This window comes from the organism of the source record quoted next, unplaced genomic scaffold, assembly GCF_019419815.1.
Source record: "Pyrus x bretschneideri cultivar Hongxiangsu unplaced genomic scaffold, Pyrus_bretschneideri_v1 Contig52, whole genome shotgun sequence".
Classification (NCBI taxonomy): Eukaryota; Viridiplantae; Streptophyta; class Magnoliopsida; order Rosales; family Rosaceae; genus Pyrus; species Pyrus x bretschneideri.
The window spans coordinates 2,919,019-2,936,142 of record NW_025999790.1 but is presented as its reverse complement, the minus strand read 5'-3'; the positions used below and the strand labels follow the sequence as shown (position 1 = coordinate 2,936,142).

Here is a 17,124-nt window from a genome sequence, read left to right as displayed (position 1 = left end):
GAAGAAGCTTTCCGTCATCAACGGTTCAAGGAAAATTGGTTACAACTTGGTGATCAAAATACTAAGTATTTCCATCAGAAGGCAAATCAGAGACAACGGAGAAACGGGTTACATGGCCTGTTTAATGAAGCTAGAGTATGGCATGAAGATAAGCTTGGTATGGAGAACGTTATTGTCGAGTATTTTACAAAATTATTCGAGTTCAAGGTGAAGTGGATGCGACGAAAATCTTGAAGGTTGTCAATCCCAAGGTTTTGGCAGAGATGAACCAAGAACTTCTTCGGCAGGTTTCGAACGAGGAAATTAAGTCGGCACTTTTCCAAATGCATCCAACTAAGGCCCCAGAACCTGATGGTATGTCACCTAGGTTGTCACGCCCCAATCTTGACATACGTTCAGAATTGACACGTGTCGTTACTGAAATTCTGTATCTATCATACCCCACCTCCGGGATATGGGCAAGCACAACCAATAATCGAATCACATAGTTATTTTCGTATGCTTTATGGCTGCATCTAACCTCCCTGTTAGACTGCCTACGTACCCTAGACAGGGATCAAGCCATTCGTAGTTTGTCATGCACAATAATTGACATATAACACAGTCCGATTAAGTCGAAAGGTATAACATTTTTCAATCAATTAATAGAACTTGACAAGCATGAAAATACTAGACTCAGGGTTACATAACAACCCACCTGAAAATCATGATTTCCCCTCCATCAATATATAGGCCATTATGTCACAACATGATACCGCAATTCACAACATATATCATTTCAAAGAACCAACGATGTACAATACCATTCTCTAGCCACATTTATCAACAAGTCTAGTCATAACAATAACCATGGTATCCAACATAACAATCCCACATGACGATTAACATTTCCACTTCAACCATCACATAATTCATCACGTTTTCCACATAAAATCGCATTTCATAGTGTGTAACATAGTTAAGAATTAACAAAGTACACATTATTCTCTAGAAATATTAATCAACTAAAATACTCATGATAACCCCACTCATATCCAACGTCATTCCATAATCACATCAATCAATAATGTCAACCATCACATCATCAATAACACATACAACAAGTCGAAACGCAAGGCTAGAGCAACACAATTCAGTTGAAGACTACATCTTTGGAAAAAGGGATTTTGGACCACCCAACGGACCAAGGCTCCAAAGGGGATTCCGGACCATCACTCAACGGAATCCAAACAGAACTCAGTTCCAAACCACCCAACCGAATTGAACGGAAGTCCAAGAAGCATAACAACGGCTCGAAGGAACAAGACATGATTCAAGTTACCCAATTCACGAAACTCAACGAAACGAAGCAATATTGAGCAAAATCCACATCACAATGGGTCATCGGTCATTTACTAGACCTCACATCTCCCAAGCAATTCAATATGCGTTTCAATCACATGTCACAACCATTTCCAATACACAAGTCAAATCACATTTCACTTTATCATACTAATCACTATACTTCCAACATTGTATCTCAATACATAGCTTGTAACATATCAAGGAATCACGAAGTACAATATTAATATTTAATTACGTTAATTAATCAGTGAGATAACAAATCATTTCACGAATTTAATTAAAGAACTCTACATAATTCCCAATTTGGGTTAAGAATAATAACATGGTAATTCTAATTTATTTTCACAATATCTATTGTGGGTAATTCCCATCTACTCGAATTTAGGATTCTAAGATCACCTTACGGAATGAACAAGAGCAAGGATTCCGGACCACTCAACGGAATCCAACAACATTAGGTTCCGGACCACTCAACGGAACCAAAATATCAAGCGGTTTCTCATAATCTACCCAGATCTGTCATATGTAAAGTCAATGCCAATATTATGGAATTGGTGCACTGGCAAATCAGGCACTCAGATAAGCGGAGAGGCTCGGGTGAGGGACAATAAAATAAGCATGTGATACAATAATAAAACCAGCCATCAATCATAATTTATAAACCTTGAATATAAATCTTTCTTAGGAAATCAATACCAAACTTTTGAAAACTCCGAGGGAGTCACCCAGACATCCAAAAGTTCATTTCAAACGACCATAACATCTCACACCCATATTCACATACACACAATGAAAGTAGAATTAGGGCGACATTGTTCATCCAAAGCCTACACCTTTGCAACCATCTCAAACTAAACTCAATGAACTAAGGTGGATACAATCCCGGACCATCACTCAACGGGATCGCGGAGTAAGAGGGATTCCGGACCATCACTCAACGGAACCCAAACCAAGATACGATTCCTGACCATCACTTAACGGAATCGCAAAGTGGAGTAGGAAGGATTCCGGACCATCACTCAACGGAATCCAAACCAGGATATGATTCCGGACCATCACTCAACGGAATCGCGGAGTACATTGCATAACCACCAATCAATGAAACGACACATGAATCAAGTTACTCAAGTTATAAAGGCTCAACGAAACAAGAGATGAAATAATGAAACGAGCATTGACACATGTTTCAAAACAACAAACCCCATGACAATGGGTTAACGGTCCACCACTAGCCCTCACCTTCATCAAATTAAGCCAATCATACAAAACAAACCATATTTCCAATATGCACGTCAAATCCCACTTCATATAATAATATCATTGGCTAAATATGAAAATTAACAATTTATAGGAAAAATGATTATAAAACCATTTCATATTCACATAAATTAAAGTCACTCACATTTCATCATATCATACCATCTATGTAAATCAACCACCTTTCGAATATGCACATCAATTCACATATCACGATCATCATCAGTACACAAGCCAAATCATGTTTGATAAACATAGGTCTATGGCTAAATATATATAAATATATATATATATATATATAATCACATTTCAATAGAATCACATTATAAGACCAAGTAAAATTCACAGATGATACCAATATAAGAAATCAAGATAACAACCATACCACATATGTTCAAGTCACTCTCTAACCAATGTAGGCCCATTAGACTTCACTTAAGTCTCCCATAGTACTAATTTTATTATTTAGAACATTTCGAGATATGTTGACCATAATTCAATTCTCGGTCAACGATGGGGTCCACAACAATCCGCAAATCAGATTTATGATCCATAACTTCCCAAAGTCCACATTATGCTTCGAGGATAACATACTAAAGTTTCATTATGATCCAATGGTCGAATTGTCGTCAATCACACAAACAAGTGGCGGTCCAAATTGATCACCACACCAAACAATTGAATCTTTGGAAACCAAGCTAGACACAGGTTCACATGGTCACTAGAAGGTATTTGAAACCTAGACAACACTCGTGAACGATCCCACGCACCGCCACACGCGGTGGAAGTCAAGATGAAGGGTTTACAAACCCCTAATTTCAACATTAACTAGATGAGCTCAAATTTACGTGGTAGCTAGAGCTCAACAAGGGAAACACTTTTCACAACTAGGCCGATGATAAATTCTAACCGGGAACCGTCCAATTTCACCGGAGAAAACCGGATTTCTAAGGTTCTAAACACCCAACTCTAAAATGAATACGAAAGCACAAACTAAGCATACCCACTTAAAGATTATGAAGAGTAGATGAAGTTTCATACCTCACTCGAAGGAAATCGTTGCTGGAATCGCCGGAAAAATGATAAAACCGCCAGAAAAGTCGTGGACTTTGCGACCTTGAACTGCAAAGATGGAAAAGAAATGGGAAAATCTAACATCACAGAGATGTAGGGCTCGTCAAGAGCTTTCCATGGACACCAAGATCATCCAAAACGGAGCTCGGATGAAAAAGATACAAATGGGTCAAGTTTGGTGGGTTTATGGGTCAAATTCTCCCTAAAACGGGTTAGGCAGCACCCATTTTCCATTTTCTGAAAACCCTCCCTCTCCTGGAGGTTTCCCTCCCATTTATAGCATTTTGGTAATATTACCAAAATGCCACCAACTTCAAACGACTCTAACTTTTCCGTTTCGACTCGAAAATAAGATCTGTTTACGCCTACGCGCTCATGGAATCGAACTCTACCTAACCAATTCAAGAGTTGACTGAAAAGGTCGAGAAAATTAGAAATGACTAAAGTAACCCTCACTTCGTTTTTCTCAAATTTGGAGAAATAAAGAACTAGTTCCAATCAAATTTTCGAAATACGTCAAGAATAAAATAAAATAATAATTTTAGGGACGGGATATCACATAGGTTCTATTAGAAGCATTGGGAGATTATTGGCCAAGATGTTTGTGAAGGGGTTTAGTATCTTCTCTCCTTGGGGCTTGTGCTTCGGAAAATTAATTATACGCATGTTACGTTGATTCTGAAGAAAATGGATCATACTTCAATGAGCCAGCTTCAACCGATTAGTCTTTGTAATGTGATCTATAAGATTTGTTCCAAGGTTCTCACTAATACGTTGAAAGTTATATTGTTGGATGTTGTGTCGTTTTCTCAGAGTGCTTTTATTCCAGGCCGTTTGATCTCCAATAATTGTTTGGTAGCTTCACAGATCGCTCATTATGTGCATAGAAAGAACAATGGGTGGAATAGAGCAATGGCTTTGAAATTGGATATTAGTAAAGCGTATGATCGTATAGAATGAATTTTTTTGGAGCAAATGATGAGGAGGTTAGAGTTTGTGGAAGAATGAATTCACTAGATAATGATGTGTGTTACTACTGTATCCTATTCTTTCAAGCTAAATAGGGAGCATGTAGGTCTTGTTCATCCTAAACAGGGTATCCGTCAAGGTGATCCATTGTCTCCATTTTTGTTTGTATTATGTGCCGAGGGTTTATCGACTTTATTTGAATCATGGGAAGCATAAGGTCGAATTCAAGGTGTAAGGGTTTGTAATGGGGCCCCAAGTGTTAATCATCTCCTTTTTGCGGATGATTGTTTTATTTTTGCTAGGAGTTCACTCCAAGAATGCTTACAGGTGAAGGAGTTGTTACGAACTTATGAACGGGTGTCCGCATAGGCGGTGAATCTTGCCAAAAACAGTGTGGCTTTTAGTAGAAATCTTACGGTTATGGATGTGTAGTTACGGGCCGATTGCCTTGGAATGGAAAATGGTGGATTATCATGACCGTTATCTTGGTTTACCGGTTTTTGTGGGTCGGTCAAAGAATGAGACTTTTGCATATATTAAAGACCATCTTTGGAAGAAGCTGAATGGATGGCGGGGTTATTTGTTGAGTAGTGCGGGTAAAGATACTCATAAAAACAGCAGCTCAAGCAATACCATTATATACGATGCAGACATTCTTACTACCTAAGTCTTTTTGTGAGGAAATGGTAGCTTAGTTTTGGTGGGGTAGAGAAGCAGGTAAGTGTCGCATTCATTGGGTGAAGTGGCAAAAATTGCGTAAACCAAAGAGTGAGGGTGGCCTAGTGTTCAAAGATTTATATGTTTTCAACATGGTGGTGCTGGCCAAGCAAGGGTGGAGATTGATTCAATATCCTCACTCTCTAGTTGCTCATATTTTTAAAGCCCGGTATTATCCTGAAACAGATTTTCTGCAGGCTTTAACTTCCTCTAATTCTTCCTATTGCTAGAAAAGTGCGGCGGCTTCTAGGATCATTATACAAGGGGGTGCTCATTGGAGGGTTGGAGATGAATTATGTATAAAGATTTGGAGGGATAATTGGTTGCCAAGGGAGACATTTTATAAAATACTTAGTCCTAGACCGACCGGGGTGCACCCTTCCTTTACCGTGCATTCTCTTATGGTGGACAATGAAGGGATGCGTTGGAATACAAATTTAATTTGTAATTGGTTTATGGAGGAGGAAACAAATTTGATTTTGAGTATCCCTTTGAGTTTATTTAATCCAGTTGATTTTATGATTTGGACTAAAGAGCCTAAGGGTGTATTTACGACTAAGAGTGCTTACTTTGTGGCACGAACATGTCATGGTCTTGGTTGGGATAAACCGGTTGGATCTACACTAAATAAGGAGACAAAATTTCTTTGGAAAGCTCTGTGGCGTGCAAAGGTACTGGGGAAAATCAAATTTTGTGTTTGACGTGGGTTTATGAATGCTTTGCCAACGAAAGTGAAGTTAAAGAATAGATGAGTTCTTACGGAGGATATATGTGGGTTCTGTGATAAAGAGGCAGAGACAGTTGAGCACGCTTTATTACAGTGCCCACGATCAACTGCAATTTGGTTTGGTAGTCATTTGGGAATTCATATGTTTCAAAGGATAGAGGAGGGCTTTGGTGGATGGTTAATCAATATGGCAAAATTAGTCACTAAAGATAGTTTTGAGTTGCTTCTTGTATTGGTGTGGAGCATTTGGAAGGTACGTAATAGTTTTGAGTTGCTCCTTGTGTTGGTGTGGAGCGTTTGGAAGGTACATAACGAGTTTATTTGGAAAGGTGTGGATGCATCACCATTGGATGTGCAACTTAAAAACCCAATCGTGGTTGATGGAATTCAAGAAATGGAATGAGGTTCAACCACACTCACCAACGGTTCATGTTCAGAAGTGAAAACATCCGGACTTGGTTGGATAAAGTGTAACTTTGATGCGGCTTGGGATGAGAATGGTTCGTATGAGGGTATAGAGATTGTCGTTTGAAACGTAAAAAGAGGTTTCATAGCTGCAACGGTGCTGCGGAAGACTGGTATCAGCTCAGCGATGCCTAAAGAGGCTGCTACTGCACAGGCAACATCTATGTTTGTTTGGCATTGGTGTGAGGAACAAGTGCAGGTGGAAGGCGATGCTCTTATGGTGATTGCTGCTATTTAGAATGTGGGAACAACTTTAAATGGTCATTTTGGTCACTTGTTTACTGATACACGACATATTATGCAAGGGTTCAAGCAATGGAAGATTTCTTTCGGACCACGAGACACAAACAGAGTGGCACATCGGCTTGCAAGGTTGAGTCTAATGCTTGACCATCCAATTTCTTGGTTTGAAGAACCTCCTGATATTATTTCTGATTGATTATTGGAGGATAGTCTTTATAGTTAAATTGGTGCGGGACACTCTTTTTCCTTCAATCGGGTTGAAAGCCCTGACATGGTTTTTATTGAGGCCCACTATTAGCACCCTATCCTTGATTTTGTACGTATTTCTACAATTCAATGAATATCGTACTTGCATTCAAAAACAAAAAAAATTATTAAAGAGAATGATAGACACATAATAGTGATCCGGGATTAGAAAAGGTTTGGAAGACATAATGCTTACATCTGGGTTTTTAGGGAATAATAATTGTGATCTAATATTGTTAGAGAATAGAGTTCCGAAGCGAAGCAGAAAATGGAGGTGAAACCAACAGCCTTTGAATAGATGAAAGTCAACCTGAAGGAAAATATTAAATAACAAAACTTCCAGGTGATCAATGCTAGAGTGGAGGGCCATTGCGAGATCAATGCACTAAATAGGGAGATCAAGGAAGGGAGCAGTTCCTGCCTGGGAACGTTGCATGGCTCGCCGAGTATTTTTTAATCCCTTACTTATTTTATTTGGTTATATTTGTTGATTTTATTTAATTTATACAATTTGATAGTAAACAATAAATGAAAAATGTATGAAAAGTAAAAAATAAAGTGGTTATAAAAAAAGGGGTGTAATAAGCTAAAATTGATATGTGAATATCAGCTACCGTTTATAAAATTGTCTCAATTAAATATATCTCCAATAAAAAAAAAACTAAACTATTCGCACATTTTATTTTACTTCTCGCACACTCTTGATAATTTTTGTTCATTGATCTTCTTTTTAAAGAGGAACTTCACCAGTATTTGTGGCAAAATCTGGCAACTTCACGTACCAATGAAGCGTTCCATCCCCCTTCCTAAAAGCACACCCCTAGAAAATTTAATATATTTAAATTTGTAAGTTTTTTATTTTGCCATAATTTATGAATTATTACTATAATTCTTTTCTTTTTTTGTCTCTCTGGGAAAGGCCAAAATTTTATGCTCAAGTGGAAAGTGGGTGGAGTGCTCTCCTGTTTCTCTCCTAAGTCAAACTTCTTAGGCATGAGCTGTTGATGCAGCAGACACCCTGTTGAATTTTACAACCACCACCCCAGAAGAGTAAAGTGGTGGCGGAGCAGCCGCTACCTCCTCCTGATCGCCGCCCCAAGGTCTCAAAGTTTGCTCCTTTTTCCCTTCAATTTCGTTTCAACTTCTGGTAATGAAGTTTCCCTTTTGGGTTTTTTTCTCAATTGAATATCTTTGTTTGGTTTTTCGGTGTAGATTTTTTTCTTCTCTTCCTTCGGTTTTGCTCATTTGGCCGATACCAAACAGTTCCCAGCTGCCGTCAGAGGCTTGCAATCACAAAGGGGTCAACCTTTTTGCTGGTTCTGTTCTGCATCAAGTGGTGGTATTGAGAAGTGGGTATAGAATCCGCCATGGCTGATGGCAGTCCTAGGACTGATATCTCTACAGATGTGGAGACAGATGATAAGAATCAAAGGGTACTCTCTCTATTTCTCTCTCTCTCTGTCTCTCTAAATTTGGGTCATACCAACTATTAAGAATCACTTGTTTTCTTCATTTCTGCTGTGTGGAACATTTGGTAGATGTTAACTCGTTTTTGTTGGCCATCTGACATTTTGATCACTCTCTGTATGGCAGTTTGATAGAGACCAATATGCCATTGCTCCTGTGGCTTCTGATTCCAGTGACAAATCGAAAGATCCAAAAGATCAGAAGGTGATGTATAGGAAATCGATTACACAGTTATGATATGTGAGTTGATCTAGCAGGGCCAAGATGCTCATTTGTTCGATTGCATTTTGCAGACTCTCCGTCGGCTGGCTCAAAATCGTGAGGCTGCTAGGAAAAGCCGGCTGAGGAAGAAAGTAAGGCCTTATTTTACTTTGTTTAAGTATGTTATCTTTATTCATTTGCTCAATTACATTTCTTTTGCAGTTTGCCTTGATATATATTTAGCTTTACTTTTGTAAGTTCTAAGGGAAGTGACGACTGCTCAAAAACATGGTTGTGATTTTAACGGAAATGGGATATTTAAAATATAGTTTTGATGGCAGCCCTCATTTCCACTCATTTAGTAAATTGATATCCTTAGTTGTTTGGGAAACAATAGGATAGACAATGAGTTACACACACGTGTCAGGTCTAATACGATAAATCTATCAGCTACTCCTTGTCCTAGGTTTGTGGATAATAAAAGCCAGCTGACATTGAAAGTAAGGTCTGATGATTTATATCCTTAGTTGTTTGAGAAACAATAGGATAAACAATGAGTTACACAATAGCACGTGTCAGGTCTAATATGATAAATCTATCAGCTACTGCTTGTCCTAGCTTTGTGGATAATCAAAGCCTGTTGACGGTGAAAGAAAGGTTTAATGATTTATATCCTTAGTTGTTTGAGAAACAATAGTATAGACAATGAGTTAAACAATAGCACGTGTCAGGTCTAATATGATAAATCTATCAGCTACTCCTTGTCCTAGCTTTGTGGATAGCGGACGGTGAAAGAAAGGTCTGATAATTTTGATGCTCAAGTGGGTTTTCATTTTCCTCCCTAATTGTCTGTGTTTGTTTGTTTCCTTATCTGGCATGATTTCTTAACATTTTAGCGTAACGGTTAAAATTCAAATTTTTTTCATCATGAGCACTGCTTGAGATTGTGGATTTCAACTTTCTAACACAACTGGTCACCATTTATTCATTTGCCTTGTTTACCTTTCCTGGTTTCAAGTCTTTGGTACATGCATCTTATAAAGCTTTGCTTCCTTCTACTCGTTTTATATCAACAAGTAATCTTAGAATCAGGAGCTGAATGCAGAACTAAGTTCTGGAAAATGGGTCCTGGCCAACTTTATTGGTTATAAGTTATAGCTGCGAGCTGAGATAAGCTTAACATGTCCTAACCTGTCTAATCTGTTGTAGTTCTGGTGACATTGATTCATCATGGCTTAACAGCATATCCGAAATTTAACCTCATCTGGGAAAAGCTTGGTTAGTTTAAAACTCAACTTCTAGTTTGCACATGTGCAAGTTCAAATATAGAATTCTAAGGGATCAAATAGGAAATGATACTCTAAATTACCGTTCTAAAAAGCAGCCTAGGCGCTAGGCAGAGGCCAGGGGCCCCGATTAGGGCCTAGGTGTTTAGAAAATAAGTGAAGGCTCTAGGTGGCAATTAGGTGGCTGCCTAGGCTGTCTAGATGGCTCTAGGCGGTCCTAGGTGGTTAAATTTTTATTTTATTTTATTCTATTCTCTTTAGGTTAAAAGGTTTGAAGATAATTTTCTTGTAAAATAATTCTTGACTTTCTTTCATGTAAAATATCATTGAATACATATTTCATTTTATGTATTCAATCAATTGTAGTCACTTATTTATATGTTTTTATTGTTTATAATAAACTTAACTGAAAAAAAAAAAAAAAAAAAAAAAAAAAAAAAAAAACCCCACCTAGACATCAACCAACATTTTTCCAATTGCAGATTACACAGGGTTGGTTGGACAAAGCACATCTTTGTATGCATGTTACAGTTCATATAATTCAAATGCTTAATAATCATCATTTCCCATTTGAGTGTGGTTGGATCCGTAACTCGCATTTCACCTTGATATATTGTCACTTTAGCGTCTCTCTTGCCTTGTGAATGCCAAAAAGTCTTCTTTAAGTAGTACTATCAGCTTGATACTGCCACAGGTCGATCACCTTCATACTTTCATACTTGAGTCTGTCTCTTACAGCTAGATCCTAGATCTCTTGGTATATTTCAATTGTTAGCTTTTTTTTAGCTGGGATTCTAGATTTAGCGTGGAAACAGTAAGCCCAATGTCTGTCCTGCATTCCCTGCTAACAAAATCGTTTTATGGTTTGAGCTTGGATGCTAGATGAGCAATTATTGCTCGCTAGTAATTTGGTAGTCAATCTATAATGAGTGTGTGTCTGGCATTTTGCTTGTTATATTTTTGTTTTATGAGAGTGGAAGCTGAATTCACCGGGTCTCTTGTTTTATATTGCCTTGTCTGAATTTTTTTATTACTGAATCCTCTCGTAAGCATACTTTCTCTTGTTACATTAAAAACATAATAGAAATGCATAGATCTGCATATTTATGTTTGAGCCCTTATGCTACGTTCATGCCTAGTTTTCTAGTAAGTCTTTATGGGTTGTATCTGTGCTTGTCGATTATAGGCTTATGTTCAGCAGCTGGAGAGTAGTCGTCTAAAGCTGACTCAACTAGAGCAAGAGCTCCAGCGAGCCAGACAGCAGGTTAAAGCAATCAGTTTCTTTACTATTGTAAAACCTAATGTATTCAAAGCCATAGAGTTTTGGTGGATGACCTCTTTGTTAGGTTTTCATCTTGCATCTCTCCTAAAGTTATATTGTTCTTTTGTTCAGGGAATCTTCATATCAAACTCAGGGGACGCTGCCCATTCAAATAGTGGAAATGGTATTTCTTCTTTCCTGAGTTTATTTTTGAAATTTTATCATTGAAGTAAGGGAGACTACCTCCTGATAATTGTGGGATAAACTTTCCATCAATTTATACTTGTAAGTCAAATTGAGATGATTCCATATCAATGGTTTACATGAGTAGTTCACACTATATGCATGAAACAATTATACTCAGGAGAAAGATCACTATATGCCATGAGTAGTTCACACTTCACACACATGATAATGCTCTATTGGAAATAGGACAAGGAAACTACTCTCTGTCGGTTGTAATTGTTCACAAACACAATCAGAAGATTTTAGTAGCAACTTTTAGGGGAATTCTTGAATGTTTGTGTAGGGTACAGAGGTCGAATTGGTTAAGGAATTGTTGAGGATGAAGAGTGGCATTTATGGGTGGTTCCTGATTTCCTTACTGATAAGCTCTGGAATCTAATAACAATCAGATTTTCATTCTTGGTAGATCATATATATGTTGAACTTACCTGGAAAAGAACCAAACCGACAGCATTATATTGCTTAAAGAAACAAATGTTTTTTCAGGGTTATTCTTTATATTTTCTCCTTTAATGAAATTTGTCAGTTTACCAAACAATTTTTTTTTGTGGGGATATGGAAATGAAGTCAAATTTTGGGAAGGCATTTAGGAGAGTCAGCTCTTTCCAATCGTTGTTTTATATTTTTTGCCAGGTTTTTTTTTTTTTTTTTTTCAACTGCAACATAGTTCTCTTCTTTGTCTTCGATCGTCATATTCTATTGGAATTTAAAGTTCTGAAGAGTGAGAGGTCCACTAATGTACAGCATTATCTACGGTCTGTTACTCATTTGGTTGCTTTTCTTGTACATATTTGTTCTTTAAATTGGTACAATCAACCTGATCCTTCCTTTAAGCCATTTAAGTTGATTTGGAAGGCTGATGATCCAGCAAAGGTGCAAACTCTTGCATGGCTGCTGGAACATGAGCGATTAGATATTTATGCAGGATCCAAAGAAGGTCCTATGCATACTGATTGCCATACATATCAGATTGTGTTATACGAATGCAAGGGGAGAATGCTGTCTACATTTATGTTCACTTTCTTTTTACTAGGCATATCTGGCATCACTTGTTGGAACCATTGATAATGTTGTGTCTGAGAAGCTGTTTTAATTTTTGTCACGGGGTTTTTTAGTTGAGGGGCTAGCATGTTCACCTCTTGGAGATATGCTGTTTTGGCTCTCATGAGGAGCGTTTGGCTGGACGTAATAGGAGGTTCTTTGAGGACAGTAAGGTGGATGCAAATTGCAAAGTTACTCCGGGATTAAATTAGATATTAAGCTTCTATGGCGTAGTTGAAAATGTATTTCAAAAGGCTTTCCTTGTACTGTATTATTTTTTATTGAGGCGCTTGATGTTTGATAGTTTTATGTGGTCATGTTTCGGATGGTTAAATAAGATGCTGACAGATTTCTTGTTTGTTTGATCTGAATTCAAACTCCCCCAGTACATATGTAAACTGTCTCTACCTTCTTCTCCTACAGTCCCTTCATCAGCATCCTTTAGTTTCTAAGATATAAAATCTCCACTTGCACGAGAGAAGCAATTTTAACATGCGTGAGAGGGCAGTATTCCAATTTATGAGCCTCTAGATATTTTGGTGATTTGGTTTTAAGAAAGTTAAGGATAATAATACTAATTTTATGTTTTAAGATACATTTGAAGTAGAATATGGAATTCCTTCAATTGCATCCAGCAGTGATAAAGTTGGTATGATTGACACATATTCTTTTAAATTTTTTAAAATAGGCATTTTAGGTGCACTAATATTTATTTGCATGCAGACAGGCTACGGAAAAAAATTAAAGTTTTATCTTGCTTTTTAAATTGGTCCTCTTCTCTTAATTTAGTTCCAGTGGATGAGGTGGGTTATCTTGTTCACTGTATCTCCTTGCAGGGGCCATGGCATTCGATGTAGAATATGGACGGTGGCAGGAAGAGCACAATCGGCAAATTAATGAACTAAGATCAGCAGTAAACTCTCATGCAAGTGATGCAGAGCTTCGTATTATTGTAGATGGAGTCTTGGCGCACTATGATGAGGTCTTTAGGCTGAAGGGCACAGCAGCTAAAGCCGATGTATTCCATTTGTTGTCTGGTATGTGGAAAACACCTGCTGAGAGGTGTTTCTTGTGGCTTGGAGGTTTTCGTTCATCTGAGCTCCTTAAGGTGAAGCTCTTTCTCACTTCTTGATGGCTTTGATGTCATAGGCAGATTGGTAATGTTGTCAAATTAAATGTTCCACATAAGTACTCTACCATAGTTCAGTTTAGTCATTTTGACTGCTAAAATGTACAAAAATATAAATTCATGCAACTTCAAGTACAAATTTATGAAGTTATATGTGGTTCAACAGTCTTGTTTGTAGGTCAATCCAATCCCTAAGGTTCTGGTTAAAGACATTCATTTCTGCCCATTTTCGGGTTTCAAATTTCGTTCTTGAATACTAATCTGTCACTCATAGAGATGGAAATATCTCCTTGGGTTTTGTCTTTAACGTATCTTCTTTAAATATACTTTTTGTTGGATTCAGTCATATAGGCTAAATAGTCAGATATTTTTATCCCCACTTTACTGTGGAACGGATAAAGACTTGGCATAAAGAGGCATCTGATTTTCCAACTTCACTACTACGGAGGTTGATATTTATGTATATATGCATGTTCATGCACTTTTACGGATCTCTATGTGCTTGCTTGTTTTCGTTTGCTAGAAGTTTCAACTCACGCTCTGCACATTTCCTTGAATTTTTTTTCTTTTATAGGTATGCATGAATTTGTTTTGTATGTGACTTCTTTAATATTGTGTTGGTCTTAATCCCTTCTATAAAATTTAAAATGAATGAGTATATGTGCAGCTTCTTGTTACTCAGTTGGAGCCTCTGACGGAGCAGCAGTTGGTTGGGATTAACAACTTGCAGCAGTCCTCCCAACAGGCAGAAGATGCATTATCTCAAGGGATGGAGGCATTGCAACAATCTCTAGCTGAAACTTTGTCCAGTGGATCTCTTGGCTCCTCAGGTAACTCAGGAAATGTAGCTAACTACATGGGTCAAATGGCCATGGCAATGGGAAAGCTAGGAACTCTTGAAGGGTTTATCCGCCAGGTAATTCATTATAGTTCTTTATCGTTTACCCGTTTGTGTAGTCAGTACTGTAGCATATCACACATACAGTAATCATCGATGTGAAACTGTTATGCGTAAATACAACAAAGAATAAGATTGGACAAAAACCAATTGCTCCATTGACCAGTCCCGCCTGTTAACTTCTGAAATGTGAGAATGCTAAAACACATTGATATTTGGATGATCTCTGAAATATGTATCATTTGAAAGCTATATGGCTATCATTTTTATACTACAAGCTAACGTGATTGGGATTTATGGAGAATTAGTATAGATTACCCACCAACCTGTCAAAACCTCTTGTCCTTGTTTCGGATTGTGTTATGGATGTAAGACTAGGCATGAATTTTTTTACGCGCCTGAAGGTTTATTTGGTAAGATATGTTGTTCATTTGCAAAATTCGATATTGTCACGCAGCTGAAAGATAACAAAATGCTAGTATTCAGTTTCAGTTTCACTGTTTTTCGTGCGTGCACTCTTGTTTTGTTATAACCTTTTAAAGTGCCTAATCTGTTCATGGGCTTATAACATCAGGCTGACAATTTGCGGCAACAAACACTGCAACAAATGCACCGTATCTTGACAACCCGCCAGTCAGCTCGTGCACTTTTGGCTATACATGATTATTTCTCACGGCTGCGTGCTCTTAGTTCTCTCTGGCTTGCCCGCCCGAGAGAGTGAAATGCTCCCAAACTGATTGGTAAAGTTGTGGCCTGCAAGGCATCTGAGTAGCAATTGACTCTGTCTAGTACAGCACCGGGGTTACTTGGTTATCGTTACAAATTTTCTTTTATAGATTTTCTCTGATGCTGTAGCTGCAGAAATTGTATCGTTAGCGCTAATCCTGTAATTCTGTAATTTATTACCGTCATTTTAGTCATCGTAGGATCGAGTAATGCTTATTATTGTTAATAATTATAGTCTTATGATTTGTGTAATTGTAATTTGTGACTGAGTTTCGAAATGAATTTTGGATAAGGAAATGCAGGATGGTTTTGACTAGTATTTCACATCAAACACGACGTTACATTAGTTATGGCCCTGTGGCTATGTTATTCTCGTTTCGTAGGGGCGGAAAATTTTCGCGGTTATCCGTCAACTAGTTTCGTGTAACGATCCTAGAGAGGCGAGATTGTTGTTGAAACTAGTCCTTAATTTGCTAGATTGTTTGTTTCGATAAGACGATTTTATAAAGTACATAAATTTTTGGGAAGTAGATCAAACTTGGATGCAAGGAAACGAGCATGGCCTTGACTATTATATTCAATTGGAAAGAAAACTTGATTGTCATCCTCAGAAAAGACAACATTGTATTCCTTGGTTTTTTGTACCGACAGTGGGAAAGAGGGTACCGAACTTAGAACCTCTGGGAGTGCAGGGATTAATACTCTTAGCCGCTCGACGCACAAGCTCCTTGTGAACCTAATGTTCAAGTTACTTGTTCATGAAATACTTGTAGTGGGTATACTGATTAAGATTCCAAGTACATTGTATATACATTCAATCATGACAATGTACCTAACAAAAAGGATCACAGCCAGAATCTAATTTGACAATATGGGTATTCGTCTACAAGGGTAGTCCGCCTTGACTCAATTATTAAGGGACTCAATGATGGTGATCCTCGTCGGTGTCTGTCCATTCCGGCGACGGACTAGCAACTCGAGATTCAGGAGACGTTTTAAAATGGCGATTAAGTTGCACTCTATCATGATCAAGAAAAGTACCAATGTGTTGGACAAACCTGGGAGAAATCGATAGAGAATATTGAAGATCTTGTGGCGCAGTTCTTAATCATTGGAGAAGGAGAAAGAGAGAATTCGGCAGAGTTTCGCTTCAAAGAAGAGGAAGAATGAAGATGAATTTCTGGAAAGTGGTTCATATATAGCCCCGAGAAACTGATCACAGTTGTTGGAAAAAAAGCGCTGAAACAGCAAGATCGTGACACGTGGCATTCCGGTTGATTTCGTTTTCGAAACAAAAGGGATGTGAAGAGATGTTGCAGTGCAAGAGGCCACACCTGCCTGTAATGCATTAAATCCGGCGGTGCCTCAATTATTCCGCCAATCTGCCACAAACACAGGCCTCGGGCACCTAAACGTCTCCCGACCATTGCTTTGGAAGGGTGACAGACGGGACAAGGCTGAGCGACTGACAATGATGAGTCAGGAACACCCGAGACGCTACCTCTGGCCGAGCACCTCTTGAAGAGCCGACCAATCGTTGCAACTCCATGCCTAAGAAAGAACCCTTGATCAAGGAGTTTGGGGACTTATTTATGTTGGGCAACTTTAGGTCCACATAATGGTGCAGGTCGGAAAAGGAGTCACGAAAACCCCAAGGGATATTGAGAAGTCCAAGGCCTAAAGGGATTAGAATAGGATACCCCCAAGTATAATAGCCGACTGCTTATTAGCTTAGCCCTACCGAATGGGTAGCTTGTGTTATGATGTAGACGGAGGTTCTTGTGTTATGATTTAGTTAGGACTTTGTCTCCCTTTCATTATCTATGT

At 38.2% G+C, this 17,124-nt stretch overlaps 1 protein-coding gene across 3 annotated transcripts; it reads left to right on the top strand.

Moving 5' to 3' along the window:
* The first annotated feature begins 7,945 nt into the window (after positions 1–7,945).
* LOC103961870 (transcription factor TGA2.2) lies at positions 7,946–15,616 on the top strand. 3 transcript variants are annotated; one of them, XM_009374508.3, is made up of 9 exons: positions 7,946–8,142; positions 8,306–8,475; positions 8,636–8,713; positions 8,803–8,862; positions 11,183–11,260; positions 11,390–11,441; positions 13,381–13,652; positions 14,341–14,589; positions 15,146–15,616. In XM_009374508.3, the coding sequence occupies exons 2-9, from the start codon at positions 8,410–8,412 to the stop codon at positions 15,290–15,292; spliced, it is 1,002 nt and encodes a 333-aa protein (XP_009372783.1). In that variant the 5' UTR covers positions 7,946–8,142; positions 8,306–8,409; the 3' UTR covers positions 15,293–15,616. The 3 variants fall into 3 exon arrangements, with proteins under 3 accessions (XP_009372783.1, XP_009372782.1, XP_009372784.1); XM_009374507.3 differs by having other exon boundaries at positions 8,255–8,475; XM_009374509.3 differs by having other exon boundaries at positions 7,946–8,189.
* Positions 15,617–17,124: the final 1,508 nt, after the last annotated feature.

Coding starts and splice junctions, on each gene's coding strand:
- LOC103961870 (XM_009374508.3), top strand. CDS start 8,410: ATGGCTGATGGCAGTCCTAGGACTGATATCTCTACAGATGTGGAGACA. Junction 8,476..8,635: donor CAGATGATAAGAATCAAAGG/GTACTCTCTCTA, acceptor TCTGTATGGCAG/TTTGATAGAGACCAATATGC. Junction 14,590..15,145: donor TTGAAGGGTTTATCCGCCAG/GTAATTCATTAT, acceptor TTATAACATCAG/GCTGACAATTTGCGGCAACA.